Source organism: Saccostrea cucullata, unplaced genomic scaffold (assembly GCF_032062105.1).
Source record: "Saccostrea cucullata isolate Sc308-1 unplaced genomic scaffold, CSIRO_AGI_Scuc_v1 ctg8249, whole genome shotgun sequence".
NCBI lineage: Eukaryota > Metazoa > Mollusca > Bivalvia > Ostreida > Ostreidae > Saccostrea > Saccostrea cuccullata.
This window is the reverse complement of record NW_026926109.1, coordinates 6,199-22,027: the sequence shown is the minus strand read 5'-3', so window position 1 is coordinate 22,027 and position 15,829 is coordinate 6,199. Positions and strand designations below refer to the sequence as shown.

The window sequence follows — 15,829 nt, the reverse complement described above, 5'->3', positions numbered from 1 at the left end:
AAAACAGTATGAACTACTCCCGAAATGATGTCTATCAAATTTGCTATGTGTCGTATAGTCAATCATACACCATCAGTGATTATTTGTTGAAATTTGGTAAACAGTACATTAGTTGTTGTTTTTCTTTTTTGCAAGGACGGTATCCATTTTTGATGCCCATTATATTTTTTTTTTCATTGAAATCCACCAGCTCAATTGTCTATAAAACAGACATTAATTGCTGTAAATTCTACATATTTAAGTGAGTATTTCTTTAGGATTCTTAACAAGTTTTACAGCAGCGTTAATGAACGGTTTAATTTCACTCTAGTTTACTGATTCTTTACCCTTCATTTTTAATGCAGTGTCTCGAATACCCTTGTTTTCCAGCTTCTCACAATGAAACTATGTGATGAAAAGTGATCAGATAAACTATTATAAATTCATTAAGATTCAATAATGAGAGAAAGTCAAGCTTAATGCCATATAATATCATTCTGTATTGTATGTCATAGAGTTCAGGACATTATTTATTGAACATCCCTCGTATTGTGCATCAGTAGGGGAACAAGAGGTCACCTTATACTGCACATCATTAACACTAATGATCACACTATTTTGAACGACAATAGAGAAACCGGGAGACACTTTATATTTTACATCAATAAAAAGATCAAAGGTCATCTTATATTGTAAGTCAACAGGGAGACCAGAAGACACCTAATGTTTTACATAAATATGGAGTTCACAGGACTAAAGGGTTTGGTCACCTGAATTAACTCATTTGATTTATTGCTATCTGTTTTTTCTGGCATCGTGAGCTATGAATTGTGCGTTAACATTGGAACATTTTCAGCTTTTTTCTGCAATCCCTCAAACTTTTAAAACCAATTTTGGCATATAGCATCTATGGGTTAAGGGGAGATTTTTTAAATCATGGCCCCTGCCTCCATCTCCTAATTTTCTTTAAAATGTCTAAATCTAGGGCTGTTGATATACTGTAAAAGGGCGAATTAGAGTTATTAAATTAAAAAAAAAGTATCAGGAAAGTATAAAACTTCTCATTAATGCATTATTACAACGCACTTTTGAAATATTACGCACATTGAAAAAAAAAATTTCAAAGTGCCTTAAAATTTTAAACCAAATCAACGCACTTTGAAAAAATAAAAATTCTTTTTAAGGGGAGACAGGGAACATGTCACATGACTAAAAAGACATATTACGTCATAACTGGTGATGATATACATGTTAAACGTTGTTAAAATCAACAGTTCTTGTGTAATATTATTCTAAATTCGAAAATTGTTTTTTAAACATTTCATTTTAGAAATAATTATTCATAAACTTTTTAAAAATCTTGCCATCATTTAGATATTATGAAGTTGCCCAATCCACACATTTGTTTCTCTTTACCCTGCAGTTTGACGTCAGTGACGTCATAGACGTAGTGTTTGAGTTTTCAGTGCAGCGTGATCAAGTACACGCATCCGTCATAATCTTTTATTTCATAATTAACAGGTCACAGTCAATGTTTCGTGATAAATTTCTGAAGCAGATATTTTTAAATTAATATTTTTTTCGCGTTTAGTAGCAGAGATTCTCTCTTTTTAGATAATTTTGAATGTTTATGTTTTCGTGTGACGTCACAATTGATTTCCCGCACTCGGAAAATACAAACGTGAAGCGTTTTTATCATGCTTACGTCTAATTCAACGATGTCCTGTGCGATATTGAGTTAAGCTTCACCCTGTGATATTTATGCAGTAAATAATTACGATGAAGGACTGGCATTCAATCGTAAATTTAGAAATATTTATTGACAGAATATTTTTCCCAATGAGGTTTTTGTCGTTGAAGCTGCCTTGAAAAATGCAGAAATTATCCCACCCAAATAGTATATAAAATTAAAACAATTATTTCAGATAATTTTAACCGTATGAATATTCTGATATGTTTGAGTATTTAGTATTATGCATAATATTTTTCGTTTGTGCGTAAAAATTCGCATGATGGACTCCGTTATGGGCCCGTAAACATAAAGTATCTAAACTCCATACAAACTCTACACAGGGTGGTATTTGTGGGGCGATATCTTTTCAATAAGTCAAGAAATCCCATGACAGTACCGTTTTAAAATGTTAAGTTCATATTGAATTAATAATATAAAAAATACGAAAAAAATTCATTGACAGAATGTTTTTCAGCTAAAGGTCCTTTTCCTCCTTAAAGTGCTTTAATATCGACCATATTAACGCACTTTGAAGAAATATGTATTGCTTGGTCAATATTCTTGCAAATGGTAGGTATATATGTAGTGTTTGTCAAGTTGCTGCTAGTGATTTAAGGTTGAGTGATCTAAGATTTGTTTCTTAGACAGTACATTTGTATTTTAGTGATCTAAGATCAAAATTGTTTCTAAGACAGTACATGTGTATTTTAATTTTAAAGTTGTTTCTAAGACAGAACATCTGTGTTTTGAGTGATCTAAGACCAAAGTTGTTTCTAAGACAGTACTTGTGTAGTTTGAGTGATCTAAGATCAAAATTGTTTCTAAGACAATACACGTGTATGATGAGTGATCTAAGATCAAAGTTGTTTCTTAGACAGTACATTTGTATGATGAGTGATATAAGATCAAAGTTATTTTTAAGACAAACATGTGTTTGTTGATTGATTTCAGATCACAGTTGTTTATAGACAGTATGTGTATGGTTACAAAGTCGCTGCATTAAAAACACTTTTAAAGGGTTAATCCCTTTAAAAAACCTTTTAATTTAAGGTATATTGCGTCAGCAGAAAGTCTTGATCTATGCAAGCATAGCTCGTATGATGCAAATTTAGGCATACTAAATGCAAAGACAAACAGAAATGCTGACATTTATAAACATACGGAGATAAAGAAAAGTTTGCAGGATCAAAAGCCCATAAACCAATACAATACACAATTTAAAGTGATGGGCAATCTCTAAAAGTATCTCCCATACTTTTATCCTAAAAAGAGTTTTTTAATTTAAAAAATTAAAAGACATAAAAACTATTTATTGAAGGGGGAGGGGCGATAAAGAAATAGGATACTTAGATAAGTATTAATATAAAAAGGTTGTTTCAGAGGCTCAGTATTTAGAACTGTGAGTTTTAATGATCGTCATACACCATGCAGACACTCGTTCAATATTCACAATGCATAAACATATATATTTAATTATTTTCATTATATATAAAAAGGGAGAAACATTAAACGCCTTCTTTTTTCGATGAACGCTCATTTTTGCTTTCTAATGCAATGAATCGTAAAAATATATGTCAAATTTTCTTTTTTATTTTTGTACATGATTATATATGTACGAGGGTTGATCCAAAAGTAATGTCACAGTGTCCATATCTTTTATATTTGGCGTCATATTATCAAATATTATATACCAAAAGATGCACAAATATAAATTCAATTAAACTTTAATTTTTCATTCAATAATGTTTAACTGAATTTATTTTATAGATTTTTAAAACATATAAGATAGGGGGTGTCGCCGCGTCAAAACCGAACGTCACAATTTAAAGTGTACTTTTTTTAGTATAAAAAAGACAAACTCTTAAAAAGCATCTTTTAAAAGCGCCTAAACGCAAAATGCTTTAAAAGACAAAACTTTGCATCATTTTCTAGTCGTAAATTGAAAATTATATGACATCACTGCTATTTTTATGAAAAAACATCGTTGATTTATTCGGGTGCATTGAAAAAAGGAAATGTCAAAATGGACAAAAAAGCCAAAACAAACTGTAATGCATTTTTGCTTCAAAATGGAGAAATCGCCAGTAGAGGCAGTTACGTTGATTCACCAGACTTTCGGAGGAAAGAATGTAAATAAGAGACTTGTTTAGATGGTTTCAGCGATTTTCTGTGTGTGAGGGGTCATTAAATGCTCAGCAGATGACAAGAAAATCGAAAGATGGGAGGGCGGACGGAAATGTTCAATGGTGCGTGACGTTGTCAGAAAGACAGACGGATAGAGCGACATGTGAAATTTTAAGTTGGTCATTTACTACTGTTCAATAAATTTTGAAAGAATTAATTATGAAAAGTGTGAGTGTACGATGGGTACTAAGGGTAAGAAAGTGAAATTTGTGAACGTGTTCGTTGATATCAACTCTCAAATATTTTTTAATGAAACGAAGGCAAGCTTTAAATGTATGACGGCGCGTATCCGTCATATGACGTTATTTAGCTGCGGCGACGACCCAAATCGCACGTTATATATAATCCGATATTTTAAAAAGTATAAATCGTGTTGAATTGAAATTTTCAGGTCTGATTTGAAATAAATGTAGCTTTCATCATGTATAATTTTGTTGTTTTACGTCGACGGATAGCGATTTTATCGAAGATGTGACATTACTTTTGGATCAACCCTCGTATTAAATTTCAAATCTTTTGAGCTATCATAGCAGGAGAAGGACATTTACATGTAATTAAACGCAACCACACAATAAATATGACCTTTGACATTGCATGAAAATGATTATTGTATAGCATAATTATAAGAAGGTATAATATGATAGTTTTATTGCATATTTTATATGAATATTTTTTTGAACATAACTTATTTGATTTTTTGCATTTCCGTTATCTTTTCGTAATAATCATTTCTTTCATTTTTTTTTCAGTACACAGAAAGATGTTCAAAAGACATGGTGTTTTTAAATCACTTTGTTTTATAACAATAACATCTTTTGTTATAATCTTGTGTCTGATTCCAAAGACAGCACGTCCTCTATGGATGTACTTCTCTACATTAGATACGTCCCTCAACTATACAAATATGACCAATAAAGTGTCCAGTGACACACTTCCAAGGATATATCGCACACATTGGTTCCACGCAGAGGAACGCTTTGTACAACAGCTACGGTATTACGATGGTACTCAATGCTCTATACCGGGCTGTGTTTTAGAAACAAATGTTTCCAAGGCTGATATAGTTGTATTCAGTCACAGACGTCTTCCTAAAAAAGTGATCCAGAAAGAAAAAGAGCAAATTTGGGTGTTTAATACGGCAGAAAGTCCGTACCACACGTGGAGACCAAACAAGGAATGGATGAAACATTTTGATTTATTTATGTCTTATATGGACGACTCGGATATTTATTTGCCATTCTACGGTAAATTGCAAAAAATGCAAGAACCCGTCCTCAAAAACTACACTGGAATACTCAGCAAGAAAACCAAAGACGCGGTATGGGTTTCAAGCCACTGTTCAACTCCTTCGAGAAGAAAAAAATTGGTTCAAGAGCTAAGTAGACACTTAAAAGTGGATAAATTTGGCAGCTGTGGAACTAAAAAATGTGGCAAGCAATATGATAATTTGAAGGGGTGCCAGGACATATTCGAAAGAGACTACAAATTCTTTTTTTCTTTTGAGAATTCACTTTGCAAAGGTTATACAACAGAAAAACTGTTTTCACTTTATTTAAACCGTACTCACGTTATACCTGTTATAAATGGACCAAAGGACGCCGGTCAATATCTTCCTAAAGGAACCTACATTAACAGTCAGGATTTTCCTACTATCAGACTTTTAGCCAAAGAATTGATCAGAATAGGTTCTAATGAAACGGAATACATAAGCTACTTAAAGGAGAAGGACAAATTCATTCCCCAATCTTTTCGAAAAACTGTTTTTGATGCCCAGTGTGATTTATGTAAATATGTAAAAGACGTATATACGGGAAAATAATGAAAAGAAACAAATCCTGGCTCAATGTTTTAAATCCGGATGTATATTGTACGATAGGTAAATAAAGGAATAGAAAATATTGATGTTGTAATTTATATTTTAATTTTAAGAAAGATATGAGTAAAAAAAGGATAAAGAACTAAAAAAATCATTAGATAATATCATATTGCCTTGTTATTGTCTCCTAAATGTTTTTTTTATATATATATAATACTGGTAAACGGTTATATTCTCTAAATAATGCACGTAGAGTTTTGTTCACGTGCATTGACAATTATGTATGAGTCTACGGACAATTGAGAGTTGGACAGACCTGTACATTATCAACGACAGAATCAGAAACGCCTTGGTGAATTAAAACCTTGAACGACGTAAGAACCAATTGATAATGACAACTGTATAATCCCACACCTGTCAAACCTATCATACTGTGAATCCTGACGTTAAATGTCTTTCCTATTTTACAATTTTCCATGTTTTATACACTGTGCAATCCGCAACTCTGTCTATTCCAACACAAAATTCGTATCCCAGTACATGTTAGATTATACAGGTTTCACTGAACTACATTCCCTGAAGCCTAGTGAAAGTCATTGACAAATAAATGAAATTGGTATTTTTTTATATAAAAAAACACACCCTCAGATACCAGCTTATAGGTGTCTTCGTTTGCTGTCTTGTTTTGATCCTATTTTTTGGATCAAATCCTCCGTTTTAACTTGTGTTTTCTTATACCGAAATCATTTCAATTTCAATGAAACATATGGAGAAAAAGAGCAGTATTCAATATTAAAAGTCAATAAATCAATACAAAACAGAAGCCGAGCAAATACAAACTCCAAACATCAGAGGTGGGATCAGATGCCCTGGAGCAAACGGCGGGTGTGACCGGGCTGCAGCGGATACACACTCCTCCATGACACAACTCTGATCCCACCTCTGATGTTTTAGAGTTCCGTTTTTGTTTTGATCCTATTTTGTATTGCTTTATTGACTTTGATGTTGAATACTGTTCTTTATTTCCATATCCTTCATATCTGTGTTGAAACCCCTCTGTGGATATACGAGGGTTGTCGGGTAAAATCGTGGACAAGTTGTCTAGTTTGAAAAATAATCATTAATGCATTCTGAAATTTTATCTACTCTATGGTACATATGCTATGAATATACAGAGCAAATGTCAAATAAATATATGCATAAACAAACATAAATAAACAAATTATGATATTTTATATTATGTATTGTATCATCCTACGGTGCACGGATGATAACGTCAGCGTGTCCAAAACAAGGTCACGTTTCATCTTTGCTACGCAGCACAGTTAAGGTTACAAAAAGGAGGTGGAGTCTAATTTGTACGGGAAAACTTGACTATGACATCATACACAATATACGTCATACAACATTCCTTTAAAATACCACAAAATGAATTTATCTGTTAATTAAACCAGTAAGAAATCATCAAACTACATAAAAACTTACTAGAGCGTGTTGTTTTGTCGTTAGTTAAATCCCACATAACAAGTTATAAACAAGTCACAGATCGCAATACACTTGACAATATGACGTCATTTCTTACAACGTGACGTAGTTTGTACGCAGTGAGAGACAGATCAAGTTATATTTTCTCAACAAAATATGCATTCTCTCATTAAATGAAATATTATTTATAGAAATTCCATGGGCCAATAATTTGGATTTAATGTCTTCTGCACTATTTTATTAATATATTTTCTGTACATTGCGTATTTAATTGATACTGCCGTATATTTGTATGCAAGTACATCGGAGGGTAATGTGGGGGTCTTGATAAATCGATCTAGTGCAAGGGTATACACTCTATGGATCAAAGTAAGCTTTTACATTCCAACTATAGAACTATTAAGGTATTTGAAAAGTGCTGCGATCCTGATGAAATCTTAAAAACAATTTAATAATATCATTTTTTCATGCCGCTGACCAGCAAAAAATACAGCCTTTGGTTATACAAGTTTAATTTTAACAATGAAAATGCAGAATTTAGACAGGATCGCAGCACTTTTTAGAAACTACAATACGTGTTGAAAATATTTATTTACTAAACTTGGAAATTTAACTTGGTTATGCCCTTGCACTAGTAATGTTTATATATAACATCAATACTTTAAGTCAATGTGCTAAAATCGCGTGACTGCCGAATCACGTGACTAGTCTTAATATAAAATATAATCGTCCTGGATATGTAGTTATTAATCATAATTACAATTATCCGATATAAATAATGTACTAAAATTAATCGCCATCCCGATTACGAATACATTTTTAAATACAAAATTAGTTAATATTTCCATTGCGCACCTTAACTGTACTGCGTAAAACTAAAGTTGGAGAATTCCCACTTAAATTAGACATTCCATTGATTCACATACCGTATAAGTTGAAATTTTAGAGAGACGCATATTTAGCGATTTGTCCTTAAAAACTGGTAATTTAATTTTAGCGAAATGTTATTTTAGCTATTTTAAAATGCACATTCAAGGAACAATTACTAATAAAACGCAATTAATATTTAGCGATATTCAATATTAGCGATCTTGGCACCCACGCTAATAATGCCAAAATTAAATCCTCGCTAAAAATTCTACTTATACGGTACTTGAGTCTCAATAAACATTTGAGGAACCAATCTATCACAAACATGCGATCTTCAGAAGATTTAATAGAAAGTCATGGATATTATTCTCACCATCATTCAACTAATAGAGAATCTTATATCGACGGTCGATAGTGACAGTGTCTTTCGCTATTACAATAACAGTTTGCCCGTAAGTTTTATACTATCTGGGGACTCGATCAAAAAGACTTCGCTAAGAAAACTTTCATTTCATTTTTACACTAAAGATCTGGTGATATTTTTCATATTTCTTTCCTTCTGTATTCAATTAAAGTCTCTTAAGGTGTCATTACAAAATCCTTCTCAAACTGAACTGCTCTCCGGTACGCCGTTACGTCAACAAACGTCGCCATTTTTCGTGTTTTGTGTTTACCACTTTCCCATTTCGAATGCTCGGGAAACTGTTAAAATTTAACCAAAGCTTTGATTTTTTTTTAAAAAGATGCCAAAATTAATTAAGGAATCGAAGAAGGATAGTAAGGAATTAGATGTGTAATAGGCCACTTCCGGTCAAAATGCCGAGGTGTTTGACATCGGCAGTTTTCGGAACAACAGTATTCAAGATTAAAAGTCAATAAAACAATACAAAACAGAAGCAGAGCAAACACAGACCTCCAAACATCAGAGGTGGGATCAGGTGCCATGGAGCAAACGGTGGATGTGACCGGGCCGCAGGGGATGCTCATTCCTCCATGACCCCTGATCCCACCTCTGATGTTTCAGAGTTCCGTTTTTGCTCTGATCCTACTTTGTATTGTTTTACTGACTTTGATTTTGAATACTGCTAGTTATTTCCGTATCCTTCATATCTTTGTTAAACCCCTTTGTGGATATACATGTATATCTATGTATCTCTGCTACAATATAGTATTTCTATCTGACTCTGTTGACAAGGAAAAATGAAAAAAAGTTTTTAAAAAAAAAAAAAAGCTTAGTCAAGAATGTCCATCAATCTGATGCATGCGTCACATGAATTATATGTCAGTGTGCCAATAAAATAGTTTTCCTCAAAAAAGCATAACAAATGGTGTTGGAAGACACTTGTGTAGAATGTACAATGTAATACCTTTGTTTGTACGATCTAAGTTGTTCACAACATTAATTTGTAGAATAAAGATTTACAGTTTATGTAATATATACAAATGTATGCAGTATCTTGTTTAGTTGAGTTAACTGAATGGTGGAATCAAGATTTGATTGCCTTTAAGTTGAATACATAAAAAACATAGGATTCTTCTCATATTTGTTGTATTTAAAAATTGAAGAAATTTTCACAGAATCAAGAGGACAATATCAAGTGTCAATATGAATATAAGTGATGATATCAGTGAGATTAAATTTGACCGTTTAATATTAGAGGCAAGGTCAGATCAAGGTCATTACCTTTTACCTGGACATTAAGAATAAAAAAAAATACTGTTTCCAATCATTCGATCCCTACTTTTAATTCAAAAGATTAAATGTTTTTCTTTCTGCATAAAAAGATACAACCATATAGGGCATATAAGATGATATTACCAAATTGACATAGATAATTCAAATAAATTGGATGTTTGCTAATACAAATTTCCATTACTTTCCTTAAATTTTTAGGATATGTTAGCTATTTTTATGTGCTTCCTTTATTTAACTTTTTCTCATTTTTATATATAGTAAAGTTGTCACATAAAGGTATAAAATGATACAAAAACTAAAAGTTTTGATCGTTTACTTAGAGAGAAATAACACTTTTTACAGATTTTTGGCTCAAATCTGCACTTAGATATGAAGCATTTAAAAGCCAACATAGTTCTAGTATGTGTGAAAAATCTTATTTATTTGATATATTTTGAAACTTTAGTCTTTTCTATAATTAATTTAACTTACATTTGAAAATTTTGTCTAGTTTTTGATTGCGTAAAAATTATAACTTATTTCAATGTTCTATAATAATTTTGAGAAGCAGAAAAGAAGATATTTTCATACGCCACCATTCCGCCAAAAATATAGTCCCTGTTAGTTTTCAAACGCAGTTTACCATTTCTATTTTAAAGTTGCACAATTGAGACGAGGAGATAAAAATATGGTCTTTTAAATCTCTTACACCTATATATATAAGACGTATAAACAAATACACTTTGAATATTTCATCTAGTCAGAAACTAGAGAAGAATCCTACCTTAATTCATGACTTAGAGATATATTACATACAAAAGAAAGTATTTAAAAGTATTAGTCAGGTTTGTAAATTTATTTTGTACTAATTCTGTTTCAGTAAAGAAAAGCAAGAAAAATTCTTAAGTTCACATTAAGTAAAAAAAATTGCTACGATTTTCGAACTTTTTTTTACAAAGCCTCTAATCATTACAATTTGTTTAATTGGAATTATGAACTTTCTGAATAAATACAATATTTATTATATACATTTTAATTTGATTTTTAGAGTCCCTAAAGATTTATGTTTAGTGTTAAAAAGGAAAAAATGACAATAAAATAAGCCACTCTATGCCTAAATAAACAATTTCAGAAACTATTTATAAGAAAAAAAGACACTGCATAGAACAGATACCAAATATAACTAAAGATAAAAGAAGAGCATTTGATGAAAATAAGTATGTTGGTGTCATTTTGGTAGACATATAGAAGTGATAGCCTCAATCCTGATCTTAAGAAAACCAGTCATGAGTATGGGACTTTTCTTCAAATTCGACAAAGGAAATGTATCCAGATTGCCTACAGTCTCTCAGAAAACGGTAATAAGTATGTTCATGGCCTCTTCTTTAAATCAATATTAAATTTAATATAGGTGTCCGGTTTACTTTTCATATGATTTCAAACTGAATGTCATGAAAATACCCTATTTTCTACATAATTCTGCTCGTAAAGTACGGGAAAAAGAAAGTTGAAATTGATTATGACGTCATAATGGATCTAGCACCAAAAAATTAGTCTAAAGTTATTTACTAGATCTTGGCCTTAACTTTTAAAGAGTTAGAAGTTGGGTTTTCATATTTCACATCGCAGCACAGTTAAGGTTACAGTAAGGAGGCGGGACCTAATTTGTACGGGAAATGTTTACTATGACGTCACACATAATATAAGGTCTTCAAAATACCACAAAATGAAATTATCTGCTATTTCAAACAGCTGGATAGCTGTATACTACATACAAACCTACTATTACATGCAGTTTTGTCGTTTCTTAAATCCTACACAACAGTATATAAACGATGCATCGATCGCAATGCACTTGTCAATGTGACGTCATCTCGCAAAAATGACGCAGTTTGTACACAGTGAGAGGCTGATCAAGTCACATTCTGTACAAGGAAAATTGTCTTTTATTCTCAAATAAAATATTATTTGCAGTAAAATAAAAAGCCGTTAACTTGGATGTTTTGTCTATTTTAGTATTTTATTTGTAAAGTGTACGTGCATTCTTCAGATAAGCGATACTATCGTGTGTTTGTATGCAGATTCATTGAGAAAGTAACGGAAGGCCCCTAATAAATCGATTTATTGCAAGGGCATACCCTCAATGTATCTTGTCAAAAGATTACACATAAACTCAAGAAGCATTAAGATATTTGAAAAGTGCTGCGAACCTCTTGAAATCTGGCAAATAAATTAATTATAGCTATATTTCATGTAGTTGACCAGCAAAATATTCAACCTGCCGTCCAACAAATTAAATTTTACCAATTAAAAAAGGGAATCTATATTGGTTCGCAGCACTTTTCACAAACTACATATAGTGTTAAAAAGGATTATAAAAAAAACTAAGATTTTTAACTTGGTTATGCCTTTGCAATATTGAAATTTAAAGATGACCTCTAAACTGCAAGTATAATTGCCAAAGTCATGTGACGTCGATATCACATGATAAGTCTAAATAAAAAATCTAAATGCCCCCAACATGTAGATTTAAGCCACATTACATTTTTTTGATATCAGTGAATTCTTAAAAAGAATCGCCCATCCTAATAAAGTATATATTTTTAATCTTAAAAAATCGCCGATATATCCATTTGTAACCTTAACTGTGCTGCGATGTGTATTTTTTGTAACAAGACGTTCCTTTGGGTATAAACCCTTTTGACCTTGACCATTGGAGTTTGACATACATTTGAGATAATTCACCGCGTATAACCTGCCATACGGGCACATCAGTGTTTTACAAAAAGATCTTTTTTTTAATTCCTTAGCACTTCAACAATACTTAATCAGCCGAACTGTAGGAAAAATAACTCATCCATGCAAATGAAAAGATATGGAAAATAAAATGAATAACTTAACCTTATAAACTGTTGTTAACAGTTAGTTAAACCTCTGTGATACATATTGGAATAATGGGATTAAAAAAATTAGAACATTCAGTTTTTCTTTTGATATCTGCTGTATGTTTTGTGACCTTTCATTACGTTTTGTTGCATTGTACAAAAATGATAAACAATGTTTGCAAACTGTTTATGGTACTGCAGATTTCATTGAACAAAAAGTGTAATTAGACCTACGAAAATGTATAAAGGTACTATGAATTTAAAACTGTTAGTGTATACTGTATAAATGGGTCTTAAATAGCTAGCATCTGATATTAGAACTCATAAATTTGTTTTATTCAAAGATCCTAAAAGTCATTTACATCCTAATAAATACTGCCGGTTATTTATCCACATGTACAGTTTCGGTTTCATAGATATTCAACATGCAAGCGTGTTAGTGTCAAATCAAATCAGTTTCGATCAAGGATTGAATTAAAAATCCGATGGTAGTAAAATAATAATGTAATGTTTGTAGTTTATATTTCGTCATAAGTGGGAGGAATCATGAGATACAGTCTAAATATTTTATGCAGAATCATGAGACATCCTATGCGGTATCTTTTTTGTGGAATCTACTGAACTAATGGTCACGTTTTCATAATCAATTGCTCTGAAAAGTGAACTATTTTAGCTCTGAAAACTAGGAAATGTTCAAATGGCAAAAAAGAGGAAATTTCCATTCATCTAATGCATACATCACGTGACTAGGACAATCACTTTAAAACAGGATAACACTACTAAAGTATTAATTTACAATAAATATGGTTACGCTTGTATTAGAAATTTAAAGTAACATTTGTAAGCTATTTACATGTTTAGAAGATTTTTTTTTCTTTTTTTTTATTTGAATTCCATAATGCTATATAGTACAAACATATAAGATGAACACAATATGTCATTGCAGCATTCATTTTTTGAGAGGGAGAGAGAGAGGAAAGAAAGAGAGAGAGAAAGAGAGAGAATGCAAGAGAAAGCAAGAGAAAAAGATAATATTATAAAAGAAAGTGGGTGTTAGATAGAGTAGGTAGCAAAACTAGTTTTGAGACAGGGTTTATTGATATTAGTCTGAGAGTATGGAGTGCCATTTTTGCCAGGAGGCGTTAAACTCATCTATTTTATCACTTTCTCTGGCTGTATATTTCAATGTTTCATAAATAATTTTGAATTCATTCAGAAAGCCATGGATAGAGAGGCTGAGGTGTTGACAACGAACTCTGTAAATATATTGCTTCATTGACATAAGCAAAGTATTTAATGATTTTGATGATATTGTTTTACTTTTATCTCCAAATATAAAAGTTTTACCATCTAGATTAAATGCAATGTCTTTTCGATGACAATTTTTAACAAAACCATCTAGAAATTGTTTTAAAACTGGACATTGCCAAATTAATTGAAATATCGTTTCTTCCTCTGCTTTACAAAATGTACATACTCATTTGGTTAGAGTCTGTTTTACCTATTTTAAACATAAGACTAATGGTTGTCAATATATAGTGATTAATTCTGTATTGAAGCCATTGTAATTTACTGTTTTGGGTTGTTAAAAGGGCAGACAAAAAATTTCTTTCCAGTTTGTATCTGTAAAGGTGAAATAGTTTGCTCATTTTCTCATACCAACAGGTTTTATTACGGATTTATTTAATATATCATACATAAGCTTTGATCCTTTTTTTTTGGTTAATACAAAGACTTTGATATTACATGGAATATCTGGTTTATGAATCAATCCATTTTTTCAAGAGTTATATTTCTTTAAATCTGCAAGTATCGCTTGCCGTATGCCTAAATAAGCTAAATGATTAATTTTCAAATCATAATTGTGTTGAATATTGTCTAGTGATAGGAAGTTACTATTTTCATCTGAAAGATCATATACATATTTTATTCCCTTTGCATACCAAGACTTGTAGAATATTGTTTGATATTCGATTTTGAAATTGTTTTTATGACATAAAGGTTGACATGCATATTCTTGCCAATTTCGTATCTCTATTTTCTCTTGAATTTCTTAGAAAGCTTTCAAAACATCTCTACAGAAATTATTTTGTACATACTCTTGTAAATGTGACAAATATTCTGGTCCTGTGTATAAAAGTTTATCAATCTCAACAATATTTTCCCAAAAATTTTTTCAACTTTGAGTTATTGTTAGAGATTATTTTTCTTATCCATGTAGATTTTAAAGCTGTTATGTAGGACACAATATTAACCTTTTAATTCTCCCTGTGCATACTTTTGTGTAACAACTTTTTTTTTATTTTGTCTACATTTGATTTCCATAAAAAATTAAAGATCAATTTGTTTAGACCTTTTATAACACTTACAGGTGGGTTTGGTAAAGTAATAAATAAATGATTAAGCTGTGATATAAGTAGTGATTTAATCAATGTGATTCTTCCAATAGGAGTTAAGTTTCTCTTTTTAGATTGCTCTATGATGGTCTTAATTTTGACCAGTTTTTTGTCATAGTTTAGTTTTGTGATTTTTGCTAAGTCAACATCATAATAAATGCCTAAAAGTTTAAAGTTTGGTGTCCATTGAAATTTCAGATCAGGGCAGAGTCTATCCTCAGAATACTTCTTACTTCCAATCCACATAATTTGGGTTTTTGATTGATTGATTTTAAGACTTGACATTTTATAAAATTCTTCTAATACTAGAATTGTAGCCTTTAGTGATTTTTCAGAGCCGTCAAGAATTATCATTGTGTCATCTGCATATTGTGACATTAAATACTCTGTATCATTAATCTTAATTCCTTTGATATTCTTATTATTTCTTATTTTAATTGACAGTATCTCCTCACATAACCGTTCACGGTAGTTCAGTCGGTAGAGCGCTCGCTCCGTGATCGGGAGGTCGTGAATTCGTATCTCGGCCGTGACTGACCTAGTCGATAAAAAAGGTAGCAACTGTTCCTTCGCCATGCGCTCGGCGCTTTGAAGTGAAAGTTGCGGGTCCTCCGGATGAGACCTTAAAAACCGAGGCCCCGTGTCAGCGGCAGGCGTTGGCACGATAAAGATCCCTCACTGCTCAATGGCCCTGAAATTTGAAGCCCTTCAACGGCATACCGTCACATCTCCATATGAGTGAAAAATTCTCGAGAGGGTCGTTAAACAATATACAATTAATCAATCAATCTCCCCACATAAAAGAAT

At 31.7% G+C, this 15,829-nt stretch overlaps 1 protein-coding gene across 1 annotated transcript; it reads left to right on the top strand.

Annotated features, from left to right (window-relative positions):
- Positions 1-4,656: 4,656 nt before the first annotated feature.
- Positions 4,657-5,714, top strand: LOC134270816 (alpha-(1,3)-fucosyltransferase C-like). Its single transcript, XM_062753061.1, has one exon. The coding sequence runs from the start codon at positions 4,758-4,760 to the stop codon at positions 5,712-5,714; it is 957 nt and encodes a 318-aa protein (XP_062609045.1). The 5' UTR covers positions 4,657-4,757.
- The last annotated feature ends 10,115 nt before the right edge of the window (positions 5,715-15,829 follow it).

What these genes read in the sequence shown, in the direction of transcription:
- LOC134270816 (XM_062753061.1), top strand. Translation starts at nt 4,758, where the DNA reads ATGTACTTCTCTACATTAGATACGTCCCTCAACTATACAAATATGACC.